The following is a 17,712-nucleotide window of genomic DNA, read 5'->3' as shown; positions in this document are numbered from 1 at the left end:
TTTTCAGCTGCCGTCAAACCGTGAACCTTCATGAGAGCTGCATTATTTGCTTCCTCCTCACGTCAACAGTGGATAACTGTCATTAGGATGGGATCATCTGGACACCTCCCAACAACACCTCCAAGTCCCTGGTCCACTGTTTGATTACTGCTGTGTCCTCTGTGCACTTTTATTTACAAGTTACAGGTTTTCTGGGTAATGTGAGTATCACTGTTGTGTAACTGATCTGAGAATCTACTGCAAAGAAAAAAGCTGCAGTTACTGTTAAACAGTGCCAGTTTTATTTCACGATCACAATAAAAAGGTTCCCTGCAACAATTTGAGAACATGTTACATTCACTTGGCATTTGTTTAATTAAAGTTTAAGGCACAAGTTGTGGCTTCCATCACACAGTTGTAATTTCTCTAAACATACAAGACAAATATTTGACCACAGCTAGGTTATTACCTAGAACTTGAGTGACGTCATAAAGTGACCTCGAATAAGAAAGTGCAACTCAGATTTAACTGATTCGTTTGACTGATTAATCACAATTCACATGTTGAAGAATTTGTAGTAACATCAAAATCAACGCTCACATTAAAAAAAAAATCCATTAAAGCAGATTTAAATTTAAAACAAAGTAAATCAAGATAATAGAAACAAGTTTCTAGAGAAAGCAGATAAAGGCAGTTTTGTGTTTCTCATATAAATAAGTGTACAGAAATATTAGGCTTTCAAACAAACAACAAACATAGAGATTTCTCAAAACAATGCATTGACATGTGCATATAATAAATGGAGTAACTATCTGTGGCAAACAGAGTTTAGCTCCTTCACTGCTTGTGTAGCAGAGATTCATCACCAGAGAGAAACGCTCTGTTTAACTACTGGTTTGACTACATTCCACCCAAAACATTCCACCCAAGACATTTTAACCATGGTACTTTAATTGCACATTTTTGTTTGTAACATCCTGTAATTCAAGTTTTACATGACTGTCTGGGCGAATGTGGTACGTTTAAATGCACTTGTGTATGCCTTCAGACATGCTGTGTCTGACAGCTTTCCTGATGGTAGCTCAAGACTTAAAATACTGTATAAAAAGTGTAAATATGGTTAATTACTACCATAGCTTAAACATATCTAAACATCAGTGTGTAACCGGATATTGAAATTGGATTTAAATTATTTAAAAAATGTTTCTGGATGAAGAATCAGTCCGACTGAATCTCAGGGCAGAAGCATCTGCGGCCAAAGCCTAGAGGCTGCTGATGGCGTCTCCACTGTCGGCAGCAGTTGGAATATTTAGACAAACTCTATGCATTGTGAGGCCGTCTGTGGAGAGGAGGGATGAAGAGCTTGTAGCCGGTGACGTCGGCCCATTTTTCATTGAACCTTGCAGGTCCATGTTTGTAGACAGAACTCCAGTAAGCTGAGTCTTGTACTGGTCGAGACGCATGATGATATCCTGGACTGAAGCGCTTCTCCCATTCACCCAGGTGGCAAACAGGCTGGTGGAGCTGATCTGGGACGGAAGTGACTGGCAGTGGTGCAGCTCCATTTGACATGAAATCCTGGAGTAAATTTACAAACATGCAGAGATGTGAATGAGTAAAGGCTATTCAAACTCTCTGTTCGCCCATTAAAAAAATAACGTGAAATAGTTTAGTCACACAACCCACATTTTGTTAAAACTTTTACAGAAGGAGAAAAAGTAAACACTAATACAAGAATCTTCTGTACTTATGTCATTGCAAATCTTCTTTATATTGAAGTATGTTATGCATGAGGACATGTCATGCATTCATATACAACACAGAAGATAATAATAATGTGATTTCTGTGTTTTCTTTCTGAATATTTTTTCTGGCCAACTGTGACAATACTGGTATCCATTATAAATATGATCACGATAATTATGATTAAAATGCTCTTACCATTTCATCTCTAAAAACACATGCTGGGAAATGCTTTTGGAGGCCTGGCGAAGAACATGCTGCAGGAGTTTTAATATCTGCTCGCGAATCCATCCCACATCTTCCTGCACATCTGGCAGCCACTCAAGAAGTCTACACATGGGAAATGCAGCTGTTATTCGGTAGGCACAGAAGGCTTGTACAGTAATTTGGGCCATTTCAATGTGTTTACAGCAAATACAACAACTGCTACAGGGTAGTCAGCTCCACTAATCTGTAAGCAAACGTTTATAAAAACAGTGCAATGGCTTTTGCCTGAAACAACTACACATGTACACCAGTGTCCAAAAGTCTGAGACCACTTTTCTCTAAGAAGAGCCTGTAGTATTATTCTGAGTGCATGTCAAATATGTACTATGGGATTGGAGCCAGGTGTAATTAAGTCCTTCAGTACCTGAGAATCAAGGATACAGCAGACTCCAGAGGGAGAGTGTAGGGGAGCATCATGGCTGACGCCATCCTCATAGGAAGCAGGTTGCTAAGCGACTGCACCAGGCTCCTCCTCTCAGTACAGGCCTCGACAAGAGCTACAGAGAAAAGAAAAGAGGAGTCCAGTGGTTACTACAACTAGTCACAGAGGTAACCAGCTTCTTACAAAACTATTCATGACAGGGGACAATGCAACCTATGAAATAAATACAATGTGCTTTGTTTTTTAAATAGCACTATTGCCAGGTCATGGATAAATCAAATACACAAATAGAGTTTTCCAAACAAAAAATCTGAATTTAAAAATAAACTTTTATAGTTACTAATGTATATAGCAAGTGAATAAACAAAACTCTACAGCAGTGGCACTGAAACAGTTTCAGTTAAATTAAGTTCTGTTGTGCTTTTACCTTTGTGCAGAGCTGGTGGAAGGTGCTCGATGATATGCTCATCGACTGAGGAACTTGAATGAAACATCAATACTTTTTCCTCTAAATTTGGCTTTTCATCTTCCGTCTTCTCCTTATCAAAATGCTCATGTCCCTCATCATTAGTGAGCAGGGGTCTGTCTCTGAGAGGTCCATTAAAATTCAGCAATCCTGAAAAAAAAAAAATCAAGTTCTCATTAATCTATGATTACTTGTGAGATTACATCTAATTAGCCAGCAATTTAAACAGCTAATAACAAATCTTAGTTTGCTATGACATGCTGTTTATGTGCTTAATACGGAAAATACTAAAATAAAGGAAAAAAATCAACAAATCAACATGAGTAACACAGACCTAATGAAACATAAAAATAATAGATTCATTTGGTGACTTGGGTTCACAGGAAACACGTGTGATAAGTTACGTTCCAACAGACTATCAGTGTAATATACTGTGTGTGCAGTGCTAATATTTTCTGGCAAGTGGACAAAAGATCATTTAAACAAAAACAGCATTGGAGAAGAAAAGAGACAAAGAATGATTCTTACCATTCCTCTTTAAAAAGTCCAGAGCATCTTTGTATCCCTGTTTGCACATGGTCTTCATAACCTGCACTCAAAACAGACAAGAATGCATCTTTCATGGGTCAAAGAAGTCAAGTGAGTTTACTCCAGTTCAACTGAGCAAATCAATTTCCTGTGTGTGTCTGTGTGTGTGTGGGAGACCTACTATTGGGTCTGGCGGGAAAAGTGCTCTGGAGACTCTGTAGAGATTGGTGAGGGTGAACTGGATGCTGGTGTTGGTGAATCGCAGCTCGTGGATGTTGGTGGACGTGTCTCTGGGGCAGATGTCGCTCTCTCCGGAAAACGGGGACACGGTGATGGTGTTCTTCAGCTCGTACTGAGGCAGGTTATCCGAGATTCCTCCGTCAACATATCGCTGAATGACAGCAGATAAATATTCGTCAGACTAAACGTGATGGATTGTTAATTGCATGAAAGGGACACAATTAAAAAGATAGGGGGGTGTTGAACCAGAGAGCTATCATCACCAGGAATTATTGCAGTGGCATCATCGCCTGCATAGTGATAAATGTTTGTTTTGAGTGAAGCTGCTGAACTTTTAAACCCAGAGGAGGCTGCCTGTGAGTGTCAACAGATAAGACCAGGGTGACATCAGTTTTCTTGTATTTGAGGCACTGATGGTAGAGGAGAGGACATAACAACTTTAAAGTCTGAGCCAACGTGGTCCCAAGCGTAGACACGCATGTGTGCTTTTAAAACACATCACAAAGGCCACAGAGGGGGGGCGGCAGCATTACTAGTAGTTTTGCTCAATGACATTACCCAGAAAACCTCTGCGCTGGAAAACATGTCCAGTGAAGAATACAAGTTTAACTTCCTTCTTTAGTGTGAGATCGCAGGCAAACAGTAACTCCAGAGGAATTCTATAATTATTGTTTCCAAATGTGCCGTTCACAACAAACACATTCTTGAGGAAGGGAGGGGGCTGACGGGGGCCATTACAGATCGGGGGGGGGAGCAACAGATGTAACAACAACAAAACACAATGAGAGAAAAGCAAAGCAGGAAGGCAGACTGGCCATTACACCTCTCCAACAATAATACCTACTGTATAAGTAGTTCTTAATTTAAAACCAATGCAAACCATTGAGGTAATTTTTTTCAATTAGCTCTAAAATAAGGGAAAACTGCTGACTAATAGTTTATTTTCTCACCACGCCTTGTAGTGTAGGAGGAATAAGGCCACAATACACCGGGATGTAGGCACTGCAGACACACGCCTACAGACACACAAAAAAGAAAATATATTTAACATTAAGAGACAAAATAATCGGATAAAAGAAACAGCTCTTGTATGCATTATTGAAACTGGGCTCACACCTTTAAACAGAACTGTGGAATAAAACTAAAACAATGACACTGTAAATGATGTTTGAATGATACAACATTTAACATTATTCAGTATATTTGATATCATCATTTATTTTCTCTTTTAAGTACGAACCCAATTACACAGTCTAAAAATGATAACAGAACAGTTGAGAAGCTCCTTCCATAACATTTTACAACCCAAGCTAATGTCTTCAACTTGTTCTGTCTGAACAAATGTCCAAAACCCAAAGATTTCCAGTGAACAGTGATTTAAAACAGAGAGATTCAGTTATATGTCACATTTGAGAGGCTGAAATCAAACAATATGGCTTTTCTGCTTGATAATCTCCTAACTGTTTTCGCACATCATATCAACGTTACTAATAATATTTTCTCAAAATGTTCTTGTACAACATTGGAATCTGAAAGCAGCCCCAAGATACTGTGACATTAGTAGTGTTGCACGCACCTGTATCACCTCCTCCTTGTTGTTGTAATGAGACACCAGGACATTTTCTCCATCTGCCACTCGGGTGAGAGAGATTCCTAACCGCCCGTTGGCTAGATGGTGAGAATCGTCTGGCAGAGTGCGGCGCAGCATGGAACGCATAATCTTCACCAGATTAAAGGAGGGATGCATGGGTCCCAGGAATCGCTTTCTGGCCTCTTTGGCAACATCGATGATGCTCGCGCCAGCCTCTCCTGTTAAAACATGAAATAAAAGTCTATGAGATGATTGAGAAGTCCATGCAGATCGAAAGTAACGACATGCGGTTGCACATGATAAGATAAAGACAAGATAAAGGTGAAAGGTAAAACTTTGTTCATCCACACGGACATGTGGATGAACGAAATTGTTTCTGCAAATACACATGAAGTACAATCTGAAAATCAGGAATTGTAGCTTGAGTCTAGTGTATTTCATAGTAAGTATTGTCTTCAACTAAATATGGAAATTTTTTATTTACAGAGCCTACAATTATTATTTTTTACAGATCAATCCATAGGATATGATCCATGTTTACTTAAACCTTTTCTCTATTGTATGGCAATATTTAAGAAAGCTTTATAAGAAGAGCACCACTGAACTAAAGAGGGCGGAGTTGACATGCCATGTAAGCTTAGAAATTATTTTGGAAATGATATTGGTCTTTTGACCGTGGTGTATGTAATATAATTACACGCTTATCTTGAAAATGTTTACTACCACTCCCTTATGTTATTGCCTTCATTGCACTCATCTGTATCTATAATTGAACGAATGTGCTTATTTCTGAATGAATGAACTGTCTCTGTGCCCTTTAACCCACTTCTCCTTCTCCTTTGTATCCAAAGACAATTTTCCAAATTTACAATCAAGATTTCTATTCAAATGATCTTATATTAGTATCTGTCGCTGCAGGTACTAGTTACAGTGCAGATGACCATACAGGACATTTTTTCTCTGTTTATTAAATTTGACACAGATCAAGCTACTGAACAGAATATAACACATTTAAATTGATCTCATAGTAATAAAGCCACAACATTAAAGTGCAGCGACTGTGTTAATGCAACCATGGAAATATTCCTGTTCTTGTAAAAAGCTGTACATTGAGTACACTTTACTGATAACACACAGTATGATAACATGTTCTGTGTAATAATCAGAGTACTTCCTCAATAACTAGTTATTACACAGAGGCCTTCAGGACCCCATGTGACCTTGCTTATCCTCCCCATAGCCTGACATGACTTTCCCAACCAAACCTACCGAGACACACTCCGGTGACCAGCGCGGTGGCGGTGAGGGCTCCGGCCGAGGCTCCGTAGATGTGCCGGGCGTTGAGCACCAGGAACGGGGCCTGCTCCAGCAGACAGCTGGCCACCCCGATGTGGTAGATCCCGAGGAAGCCGCACCCGGCGAAGGAGATGTTCCACGGGGAGTCGATGGGAAACATCCCGTCGGCTGTCCGCGGCATGGTCCGGCGAGGTCTTTGGTAACTGGGGCAAAGTTCACCCACACGTGTTCACCACAGAAGAACCACAAGTGATCTCACTCAGAAGTTCGTCCTGCTAACAGTGGAAAACACCTGTTTACTAAATGCACATCCTTTAAAAACACTGCGGAGGATAAAGCTCGTTATCAAATGTCTTCATGAAACTTGTCCTCAGCTCGTTTAATAGAAACCCAGTGGAACACGGGCTGATGTTGTTGTTTTACCTTCTTGTTGTGAGCATCAGGAGGAGGGCGCAGATGTTTCGGGCCAATCACGATCGCCACCGCTGATGACGTTGATCGATCGAAAGTGTAAGCGGTGACAACACGACCAATCACAAGCGCCGCCACCAACACACCCGGGAAGGGAAAAGAGCCGACACTCAAACAGACTGACTGCTGCCAATGAGTTCTTCCCGGAAGAGAGACATGTTTAGTTGTGTCTTTTCTAAATGTGTCTGTCTGTTTGTGTCCTCAATGTCGTTGTCATGGAGAAGAATGCTGTGGATTTATGAGCAATATGAGCGTGATACTCCCGTTTGCAGATAGATTTAAGTAAAACAACAATAGTTGTGTTCACTTCTTGTCCATTTGTTACAGAAACCATTATTAAAATGCCAAATGATTTCCATGAAGGAACTTGGACACCATATAAGGCTCGAGAAGCTGTCTCTAAATCTGTCCTAATAATACAGATGCACACATCTGGCTTCTTTGCAACATCCTGGTTACAAAACAATAAAGGTTATTTCACAAGAGACAGTGAGGGGATTACAAAATCTCCTGCACGAGAAACAGCAACAATAACACTTAAATGTCTTTTGGGATTGGAACTCTGACTCCAATAAACTATTCAGAGAATCAGTCAGCCAATAGTCACTTTCTTTGGGCAGTGATCCAGTTTCCGTTGGGGACATGAATCCTAAAAGTTTATCTAGATGTCAAAGCAACAATTCATTGTCTTGTAGAGGTATCCCTGACTTTATCAAGATTATATAAACTTCTATAGAGTTCTGTATTATTATCTTAATTTGTGAATCCTGTTTCCAAATCTAATTTTTAAGACTTACATATTTTCATTCATATTGTGCCTACATTCCTTATTATATTTCCACAAGCAAACAGACACACAGAAAATCTGACTGGGAAAAGAATGAAGCTCCCTCATCTTCTGCTTTTCTTCATACGAGCTTGGAGGGTAAACATGGTGCACAGGGTGGGGGGGGGTTACAATGAGGGGAAATTGTGGAAAATAATTAAGTATTTTAATTGTGTTAATTAACAATACCTCACCTGGATTCCCAAAAGGGATGTTATTATTGATGAACAGTGTCTCATGAGTTGAATTATGCCTGATCAGGAGCTGACCAGGTTATCTGAGGAGATCTTATTGTTGTTTAACCCAAATAGCTCATTGTACTACTCTTGGCCTTTCGCACTGTATCTGCATCAAACAAATTATTGTCTCCATGATAACATGGCTTCCACAACAGAGATTAACTTTTGACATTTTTTAAAAGATGAAATGTAGTTTGTGATGATCAGTTAAAATCCTGCATTTATAGTTTTGCCAAAAATCCAATGTAGACACAGAAACAAGGATACAATTAAAATAAATTGGGCATCATTCAGCACTGGAATGACCCTTGTTATTTTGCATTATGATATAATAGTTATTTCATTATTCTCATTAACTTTGGAATTGGTCAAGTTGATGATATAAAAGGCATCTGACACCATAATATGATCATAAACTTTGTATATAAAATCTGAATTTTAAAAGGAAGGCTTGAGGTTACACACATGGGACATTTTTCACTTATTGAAATATTTACAGTGTGAGCCACATGCTGATCATTTATTTATGTATGTCTGTTATAATGAATTACTCACAGGCATCAATCAGACTAAACAGCGCCACCCGCTGGCCTGTCCGGGACTTACAGCGACGAGACACGCTGAACACAACGGTCCCGCCCTGCATTGAAACTTTGGCGGTGCCTGAATCGAGGCGCTCGGTGTTAGACACAGCATCAACCGCACGGGCGGGGTTTTCTCCCCTTTGGCCACATACACCGGAATAGACCCCGCCCGTCTATGTCCGGTGAAGAAAAGAAACGCCCACTTGTGACACTGGAGCTTCTTTTGAAAACCCTTCTTGCTGACGGAAGTAAACGAAACAGAGAAGTTGGTCAACAACGAGGCTAATGTAGCTCAGTAGTTAGTGACCGACACTTTATTAGCTTGTAAGAGATAATAGTAACGGCACACACATGTATATATATCGTTGCCATACGAACTAACAGATGTGTAAATCATATCTAATAATCATGTGAATATGGTGAGGCTGACACTTAGCTGTGCTTAGCTAATAAGCTACTGTACCTCAGACCAGCTCTCAGCTAACATGTCCAATACATGATGAGTTTTTATGGTCGCACCATGCGGAGAGAGAACATGTGAGCCAGCAGGTAACTGTTCAAAACTTCAGTGAGGAAGGAGCAGCTGCTGATGAAGAGGATGGACACGGTTTGGATGGTGAAGTACCAGGGTCATGTCTGAAGACCAAGCAGAGCTGCTGGAGCCAGAGAGGGAGGAGAGCCCAGCTGCTTCCTCTCCCACCAGCCTCATGGACACCTGTGCTCCTTCCATATCCAGTCTCTCCTCCGCCTCCTGCAGCTCCGTCCATCAGCCAGCAGATTTTTCTTCTTCTTCATCATCTTCCTCTGTCCTGTCTCTCACTCCACCCTTGCCTCCCTCTGTGGAGCTGTCTGCTGTGTTGACTGACACAAGGCTGACCCTGGATGTGTACCAGGGTGGAGCCGCCGCACTGCCCCTGCTGTGGGCCTCCGTCCCCGGGCAGCTGAAGGGGCTCCAGTACCTGAGACTGGGCTCTGAAGACAAACCAGGGCTGGATGGGGCAGTGGACGTTCTACCTCATCTGACACAACTGCGCTCACTGGCTGTTAGGGGTATTTTTCTGAGGAATTTAATGTGGCATCAGTTGTTTGTTGGCATATAGATGATTTAATGGCTTAGTTGACATTGAGGTGATAAAGTTAATTCTGTGTTTATATGCTATAATTAGGGTTGCAAAATTCCGGGAATATTCAAAGTTGGAAACTTTCCATGGGAATTAACAGGAATTAACAGGAATAAACTGGAAATGTTGTGGGTAATTTATACTAACTGTAATTACCTTGTCATATACAGACATAACTATAAACATTTTGTTGTGTCATAGGCTGATTTGAGCCCTGAGGAAACTTTGGGCACTTGACTATATGCTTCTGCATCATTGTGTCATTCTTAACAAAGGTCTTTGCAAAGTATTTGCAAATGTACCGAGCCTTTCCTTCTACATTGGATGGAGTGAAATGCCTCCACACATGAGATAGTGCACATGGCATTGTTCTGTAGAATAAGATGAGAAAAAAGTTTGTAAAAAAACACTAATGCAGTGCCAGAGATATAAATAGTTAGCCAAACAATTGAAATAGTCTGTAAAAATATTTTACAATTGATGGATAAATGAATGGAAATAGGCTAGATGAACTGATGAACAATCCTCAATCAGAATGCTAATATATTTTTCCCGAGTAATATCATCGAAACTTACCAGACTAGTCCTGCACGCTACAGCAGGCCTCAATAGCCCTGCTGTAGAGTGAAGGATGCTGGGAATTATCCCAGCAGTTATTATAATAGAAGAATGCACAGTGGAGGGTTGAAATTCAACGTGCAGCGTGTGCTGCATTCCATTCATCTTTGAAATAGAGTTTTGAATGATGTTTTTATTGCTCAGCATTTAATTTGCATAGTTTTTTTTTTCAAAATTCCCCAAATTCCCGAGCTTAATATTCCCGTGGAAAGTTTTCGGAAAGTTTCCGGGAATTTCCCGGAAACTTCCCCCCCTTTGCAACCCTAGCTATAATCATTCTTTGTTTTCTACTTGCTCCTCTCCCTTATTGCTGCTTCTTACAACTTGTCTTTCTGATTATAGGACACCGTTTTTATGACTCGAGCGGTGACCCGCTGCCTGGCCTCCTCACCGCTCTGCCCTCATCTATTTCCGCCCACTCTCACCTGGTGCACCTGGATCTCTCCTTCAACCAGCTCTCCTGTCTGCCCTCCTCCCTGCTCAACATTCCCACGCTGTCCTCCTTGCTCCTTTGCCACAACCGCCTCTCAGCTCTGCCTCCCGACATAGGCCTACTGTCCTCCCTCACCTACCTCTCCCTCCTGGGGAACGAGCTGGTCTCCCTTCCTCCGAGTCTGGGTCGGCTGAAAGCGCTGCAGGCGCTGGACGTATCGCACAATCTCCTCCAGTATCTACCTGAGGAAATAGGTTCTCTGGAGGAGCTTGTTAAGCTGGAATTGTCCCACAACAAACTGAAAGAGCTACCACAGACCTTGGGTAAGGGTGCAAGGGTGAGTGGGTGTGTCAGGAAAAACAGTTATAACCCATATACAAGAGTTCTCCTTTTTTGAATCAAGTGAAAATCCTAAATAAAGAATTAAAGAGATTTGAAAACCTGTATTTGTCTTTGTTTCCCAGGCTCTCTCCTTTCGCTCAGGGAGCTTTTCATCTCCAGCAATGACCTCCGCTTGATTCCACATTGTCTGAACAAACTGCCTCAGCTGAAAATAGATGTTCGTGACAATCCTATGGGACGGCCGCTAACCCCTCCACCTCTGTCGCCTTCACCTGGTGAGTAGAGACAAAAGGCTTCTAACTGACTCAAATCATTTTGAATGTATACTTACTGGATACCTATTTAAAAGCTGTCAACCTATACAATCTCAGTTATACTACTGCTTTCTTACCAGATCAAGCTGAAAGAAAAATCCCAGAGTTGCACCTTGGATCGAATCAGCACAGGTGCAGTGTCACTCTCAGCATGGAAACATTGTCTCATTCAGCTCATTAATTTCTGAGAAGGTCATGATTAAATATGTCATGTTTCTGTTTGCCTTTCAGGTTCTGTGTTTCGTCTGCTGGCTGTCATGTGTTTCTCCCCGGGGGGGGGGAGCTACTGTTCCCCCCGCGGTGCCTGGTGACGACCACAAGACTGGAGTGGGTTGAGAAAAGGCCACAAAAGAAGTGGGTGTGGTTGGAGGAGCATGAAATCCTGCTGAGTCGCCCTCTGGAACTGCGTCCCCATGGGATTACTTTTCTCAAGGTGCATTTTCATTTGATTCGCATCTTTAACCACATAAGTTCTGTCAGGTCACTATTGTGGAATTAAATATGCTTTCCATATATAAGACATGTCATAATATGGTCAGTAAGCCACAGATACCAGATTCTACGTATTGCACTGGTCCATCTCTATTTCAAGAATCATGGTTAATATTTTCTTCACTCTGCATGATGTTAATAAACTCGTGCTTTAAAATCCCTTCAGCCTGTGCAGGTGTGTGTGCCATATAATCGAACAAAGAGAAAGCAGGTGGTCGTGCGGAGGTTTGATGGCCAGTCGTGGAGCACCCTGCCCACTGATCTGAGGAGGGGGAGCGAGGGCCATAGTACTCACCCTGGAGGACGTCCGGCCAGGGTAAAGCACAAACTTCACACTTTAAACAAACACCAATGCAGTTGTATTGTAACATTATTGTAAAACCCAAAGAATCCCCTGTCTTCTCCCTGTAGCTGGCGTGCTGCTCAGTGAGCCAATTCTCCTGGTTTATGGCGGTGTCCCGTCTGGTGAAGGACACTTGCTCCCTTACACCAACTGGAGCGCTGCTGGTTTCCAGCTCTGACCCTGGAATCAAGCTCCACTTCCCTCCAGACTGCACCGCACAGCCCCGGACCATAACACTACAGGTACACACTGCACTGCAGCCTGTGCAAACTCACCACATCAGTCTGTCTGTGTGGTATCAGGGATGTTAAAGGGCGTTATTTTCTGTAGGTGATGCAGGTGTCTGTGTCCGAGGTGCAGGCGCTGTGTGGTGACCCTCAGGCCCGAGTCAGCCCTCTTCTCTGCCTCTCCCAGACTCCCAACATGCAATTCCTGCAGCCAATCAAAGTTCAGATCCCTTTGCCACCTGGAGTCACAGGTAGACTTTGCCATGTGCATTTTTATACATATTTATAACAGCAGGTATCCGCCTACATTTAAATGTCTGATGCTTCTTCAGGCTATACAGTCGATGAGACCTGTTTGCATGTGCTCCACGGGGACCCCACCGCCCAAACCTGGACCGACATCACATCACAAGTGTCTCTCTGCTTCACTCATTTGTATGCTGTTTTCTACATTACACATTTCTCCTGGTAAGTGTCTGTGATACAATCTTAACATGTAGTTTGATTATATATATATATGTGCATAGTATCAACACAGCTCTTTGTCATCCGTAACAGGTACTGGCTGTGGTACACCACTCAGCGATATGTTAGCGGTGTGGCCAGGAAGGTTTATCAACGACTGAAACAGTTTAAAGTCCAGTTCTTCGTCCTCCAGCGGAAGCAGGATCCATCACAAGTTCTGCTACAGTGTTTGCCTTCGAACAAGGTTGGTCATTCTCATCTATATGCTACGACAGTGTATTAGACTCACTTAAAAGAAAAACAATCAGAGATTTATAGTTTAAAGTCAGAATATTATGAGAAAAGGTCTTAATTTGAACATTTTAGAGTGGGAATATTAGAAGATCAGTCTCTCGCCTGCATGAGATCTAGGAATGTGGAACAAACTAGTTATACTTTATTATTCAGGCTTCACAAATAATAAAATACATAATCTTTATTATGGCTGCTTTATTATTGTAATGTTAGGTCTGGATTACTTTATAGTATTCTGCAGTAATTCTTAGTGATGCTGAGATGAAGCTTCATGAAGCTCTGAACCATTTCAGCAAAGTGGTTTGAGAAATATATATCTTTTCATGATGCTTCATGTCCACTGGACGACATCTAGTGGCCAGAACGTGAAATAGGCATCACAAGCATTTGTATTTCACCAACTAAATGTCAAAATCTGTGTTTTAAGGGAAGTGTGAAAATCTAAAATTGAATGCAATGTCTGCAAGTAACATTTTTAATGAAAAACGTATGCAATATTTTGGAAAATATAATTCACTAAGACAATTTTGTTTACAGGGCGGATATAAACATTGTTTTTGTTCTTGGTACTGCATTGTACACAGTTAATTGTTGTATTTCCCAACCCACAAACCATCCAGTATTGTGTCTCTCCACCGTGGTGTGAATGTCAGTGTTATGTTTGATGCATTAATGCTGAACAGTGACAGTGATGTTTCCTGTCCAGGTGGAAGGCCGAGTACAGTCGTTGTCAGAGCAGTATGACGGACCTCAGCCTTCAGACCTCTGTGACCTACTTGAAGGAGAGCAGTTCTTCGCCGGCTTCGAGAGGGGCTTGGATATCAGCACAGGTCTGAAGTCCTCTTTGAGGCCCTATCTTAAATAAACAGTTATTTTCCTATGTTCCTTTTCCGTCCAATGTCTTATGTAATGTTGCTTTGTATTAATTATCCTTCCTTTGTTATTGTTTGAAGTCTCGATGATGATTTTTTTCCTGTTTTATCCAGACAGACCAGACTGTGTGCAAGGGAGACTGTGTTTCGTGTTTTACTCCAGCCTGAAGAATCTGAAGGAAGTGTACATCTGTCCAGCCCAGGGTCAGAAGGGGCCAGTGAGGGGTCAAGTAAGACAAACGCCATAAACAGCAGACAAGAGTGCGGCAGCTGAAAATATAGTCTTTATATTTTCCTATTGTAAATCAAGGGGCACATTTTGTATCTTTCTTATCCAGATGACATAGCGGACATATGGTGCAAGGACACAGCAACCTCACCTACACTATAAAAACTAAAAAAAAGTATAGACCGTACACTTTGTAAAACAGAAGGACCTCTGTACACTGTAATAAAATACATTGTTTTTTAATTTGTGTGACTCTGTCGATCCAAATTCATAGTACGTTTTGAAGGTTAAATAGTTTAAAAATCTTTCATTATATTATCCACCAAATTGCAAAACCCAGCCTAAAAATGTACCATAAAAGTGATTATTTAACACAAACCGCTACATTAACCAATTTAAGGGGAACATCCTGAGGCAGTAATTATTTGTTAGAATATATTGCATATAATGTTTACTGCATATTTCTATACATGTGTCGTACAGAGTATCTTTATTGGTTTGAAAGTATTGTTCAGACAACACGCTGAATGTGCTTTCTCCCTCTGTTGCAGGTTTCCTTTTATAGAGGGGACATTCCCAGCAATCTACCAGAGGAAGTAGCGAGAACGAGGAAAGGACACGACAACCAGTGGCTCGCAACTTTGCTGCTAAGGCTTCCTGTCAGTGGATTATTTTTTACTGTTTTCATATGATAACTTTGTATTCCTTGACAGTGTATGAATCAGTATGAGACATTATAATTTATAATATCCTTACAATTTCCCGAAAAATGATGTACAATGTTCCTTGAATCCATATTATTGTTTAGCATCAAAACTAGATGTGTATATCTTTCAACCAAGGCAACACAAATAACGCTTGTTACCAACGAATAAGAACAAATCATGCATTAATGGCCTCGCCCCTCTGTTTTTCCTCCATAGGCTTTAAACTCAGACAACAGTTACATCCTGGAGGAGATTCAATATCCTCCTCTGAACCTGGGTGACCCTGAGAGCGGTTATCTGACAGAATCCAACCTGCTGTCCATCTCTCTTCAGATAGGACACGACTGGCGTGTTATTGGCATCAATCTTGGCTTAAGCTACCAGGAGTTGGACCACATCCAGTATAAACACAGGTTGGAATGAACCACTCTGCCAAACTGTCACACAACAAATGCAGCCTAAAATATTTGGTTACATTCACTAGAAATTAAATAAAGTTGTGTTCAAACAATTGATGTCTGTGAAACGAGAACCATTGAAGAGTTTAAGAGGTTAGATTCACATTCATGTGAAAGCAGATCTCAACTGTGATGGGAAAGTGAGCATAAACCTATTATGGAACTTTTACAATACCTAGGGTAGATTAAAAAGAGTAAAACTGCAGCAGAACTACTTTACATAAGAGAATAATGTAATCAGTGCACGTGGGTTTTCACAGCCGAAGCCTCTCAGGGAAGGAAATGTAGTGAGATGTTACGTGATTGAAGGAAACGTCAGTGGGAGAGAAATGGTAGAGAATTCTGATTGTTTTAATCTGCACTGTCAGCCATCACTAAGCCATCTGGGACATGGCAGGAGATTACACACAGAATGATGCTCATCTGGCCCTCCCCCTTCCAGTCACGCTCAGAAAACCTCCTCTATCACATCCCAGAGGTGGCGTGAAGAATGATACATTATGTAAAATTCTATAAATACAGTGTTTGATGGTTTTGTGTTCAAGATTTCAATGTCGGAACGCTTGCATAATTTATCTGTCACTGCAGATGGAGACGTGATGTAAAGTGTCTTGTGTATGTCCTATTCTCCCCACTAGGGACAACCTGGGAGCATTGGTGCTGGACATGCTGTTCCACTGGGCAAGGCATGCCGGGCCAGGGGCTGTGTCCAAGCTGGTGGATGCGATGATGGAGAGCGGCAGGAGAGACCTTGCGGATGAGATTGAGGATATTGTCAACATAGGAAAGAGAAAGTACTCCCAGTCCCTGAGGAGATTGGGCCTGGAAGCAGAAAGCTCCCCCCTGGAAGAAAGCACAGCAGTAGATGAGGCAGCGCTGGCTACAGATGGCTGCCGTACACTTGAGTAACCAGTTTGTTTAGAGTTCCCCCCCATCATCTCATCCTGCTGTCGAAACAACTGTCTTGGAGCGCAAAACTCTCCTCTTCACAAACATGATAGCCGGCTACCAGCTGGCCGCAGCTTTTCATATACCCTGGAGAGGAACAATCACGAATCACGAATGGGATGAACTGCAAGAAGATGATCGTCTGTGGCTTTATTTTCCCAACACTTTACTCTCTTTTTAAAATACGGTCTCAACCTGTAATTTGATACTTTAAAAGCTTGTTTCTGCTGAGAACAGAAGAAATATGAAAAGTTATGCTTTATAAAAATACTCACAATTATGAGATACCAAACAACAATTTTGACCTAATCTTATAGGACATCATGCACATTTACTCCATGATCATATTGTCTTAGTTAGGATTTGGATGGGCACAGGGATGCAGTGGATAGCATTGTAGCTTCACAGCAAGAAGGTTCCTGGTCTGAGTCCTGTTTGAACCGAGGGCTTTCTGTGCTGAGTCATGTTCTCCCTGTTTTCTCTATGTACTCTGGCTTCTGGTTTAAGTGTTATTTTCATTCGATATCTCATAATTAAGTGAGGACCTTGGTCTGAAGTGTCAAAAATTGTATTTATGTATATTGCAGGCTCAATATTGCATAATTGACGCACCTCAAAATATTGACTTTCGCATATCACAGATGGCTTGATATATCTTAATCATCAATTAATGTGTAACCAATTTAATAGTAATTGTATTGCATAATTATATTTCTAAAGTCAAAAATTTCACTCATCTCATAATTGGGGTGTCATCTCATAATTATGACCCAGTATCTGAATTTGCCTCAGTATCTCATCTTATTACTTGTTTAATTACACTAACAGCACTTATTTATTTGAATCCTTTCACCATGCCTTACCTTTTATTTCATTTGTTGTCCTCTGTATGATTTATTTGTACGTGTCCAGGACACACAGAAGCCATGGGACTGTCTCTGAGGTCTGAATAATCGTCAAAGTGCAGGAGGAGGCAGTTTTGACGGTTGATTAAAATATCCTCCATGTGTGCCTTTGGTCACCTAGCAACCAGTCGAGCTGCAGCACAGACTCAGTGACTCATGTTCGATTTTTCTAAAGTATGAATTGAATGCTTCTTGTGAGTAAAAATGATACAAACAGAAATACCTCATGCTTTCTTTCCACCTCTTTCCCCGTCCCTGCAGTTCGACACAGTTTTAAAACATTACTGCTGCCTGCTCCCATTCACTCACTCATATTTGCACTCTGCACATTT

At 41.3% G+C, this 17,712-nt stretch overlaps 2 protein-coding genes across 2 annotated transcripts; one reads left to right on the top strand and one right to left on the bottom strand.

The window, feature by feature from the left end:
* Positions 1 to 258: 258 nt before the first annotated feature.
* Positions 259 to 6,917, bottom strand: pnpla2 (patatin-like phospholipase domain containing 2). The gene is made up of 9 exons (XM_061075980.1): positions 6,466 to 6,917; positions 5,182 to 5,414; positions 4,556 to 4,621; positions 3,547 to 3,756; positions 3,366 to 3,426; positions 2,799 to 2,987; positions 2,354 to 2,486; positions 1,921 to 2,052; positions 259 to 1,557 (listed from the first exon to the last, which is right to left on the bottom strand). Exons 1-9 carry the CDS (start codon positions 6,671 to 6,673, stop codon positions 1,242 to 1,244), a joined length of 1,548 nt encoding a protein of 515 aa, XP_060931963.1. The 5' UTR covers positions 6,674 to 6,917; the 3' UTR covers positions 259 to 1,241.
* Positions 6,918 to 9,132: 2,215 nt separating this feature from the next.
* pidd1 (p53-induced death domain protein 1) lies at positions 9,133 to 17,553 on the top strand. The gene is made up of 16 exons (XM_061077229.1): positions 9,133 to 9,149; positions 9,241 to 9,662; positions 10,694 to 11,107; positions 11,249 to 11,401; positions 11,521 to 11,572; positions 11,672 to 11,873; positions 12,099 to 12,248; positions 12,344 to 12,517; positions 12,606 to 12,753; positions 12,835 to 12,970; positions 13,061 to 13,211; positions 13,968 to 14,091; positions 14,248 to 14,363; positions 14,914 to 15,021; positions 15,286 to 15,482; positions 16,166 to 17,553. The coding sequence occupies exons 1-16, from the start codon at positions 9,133 to 9,135 to the stop codon at positions 16,434 to 16,436; spliced, it is 2,835 nt and encodes a 944-aa protein (XP_060933212.1). The 3' UTR covers positions 16,437 to 17,553.
* Positions 17,554 to 17,712: the final 159 nt, after the last annotated feature.

Source organism: Limanda limanda, chromosome 8, assembly GCF_963576545.1.
Source record: "Limanda limanda chromosome 8, fLimLim1.1, whole genome shotgun sequence".
Lineage (NCBI taxonomy): Eukaryota > Metazoa > Chordata > Actinopteri > Pleuronectiformes > Pleuronectidae > Limanda > Limanda limanda.
The sequence above is the reverse complement of the archived record's forward strand: the minus strand, read 5'-3'. Positions and strand labels throughout refer to the sequence as shown.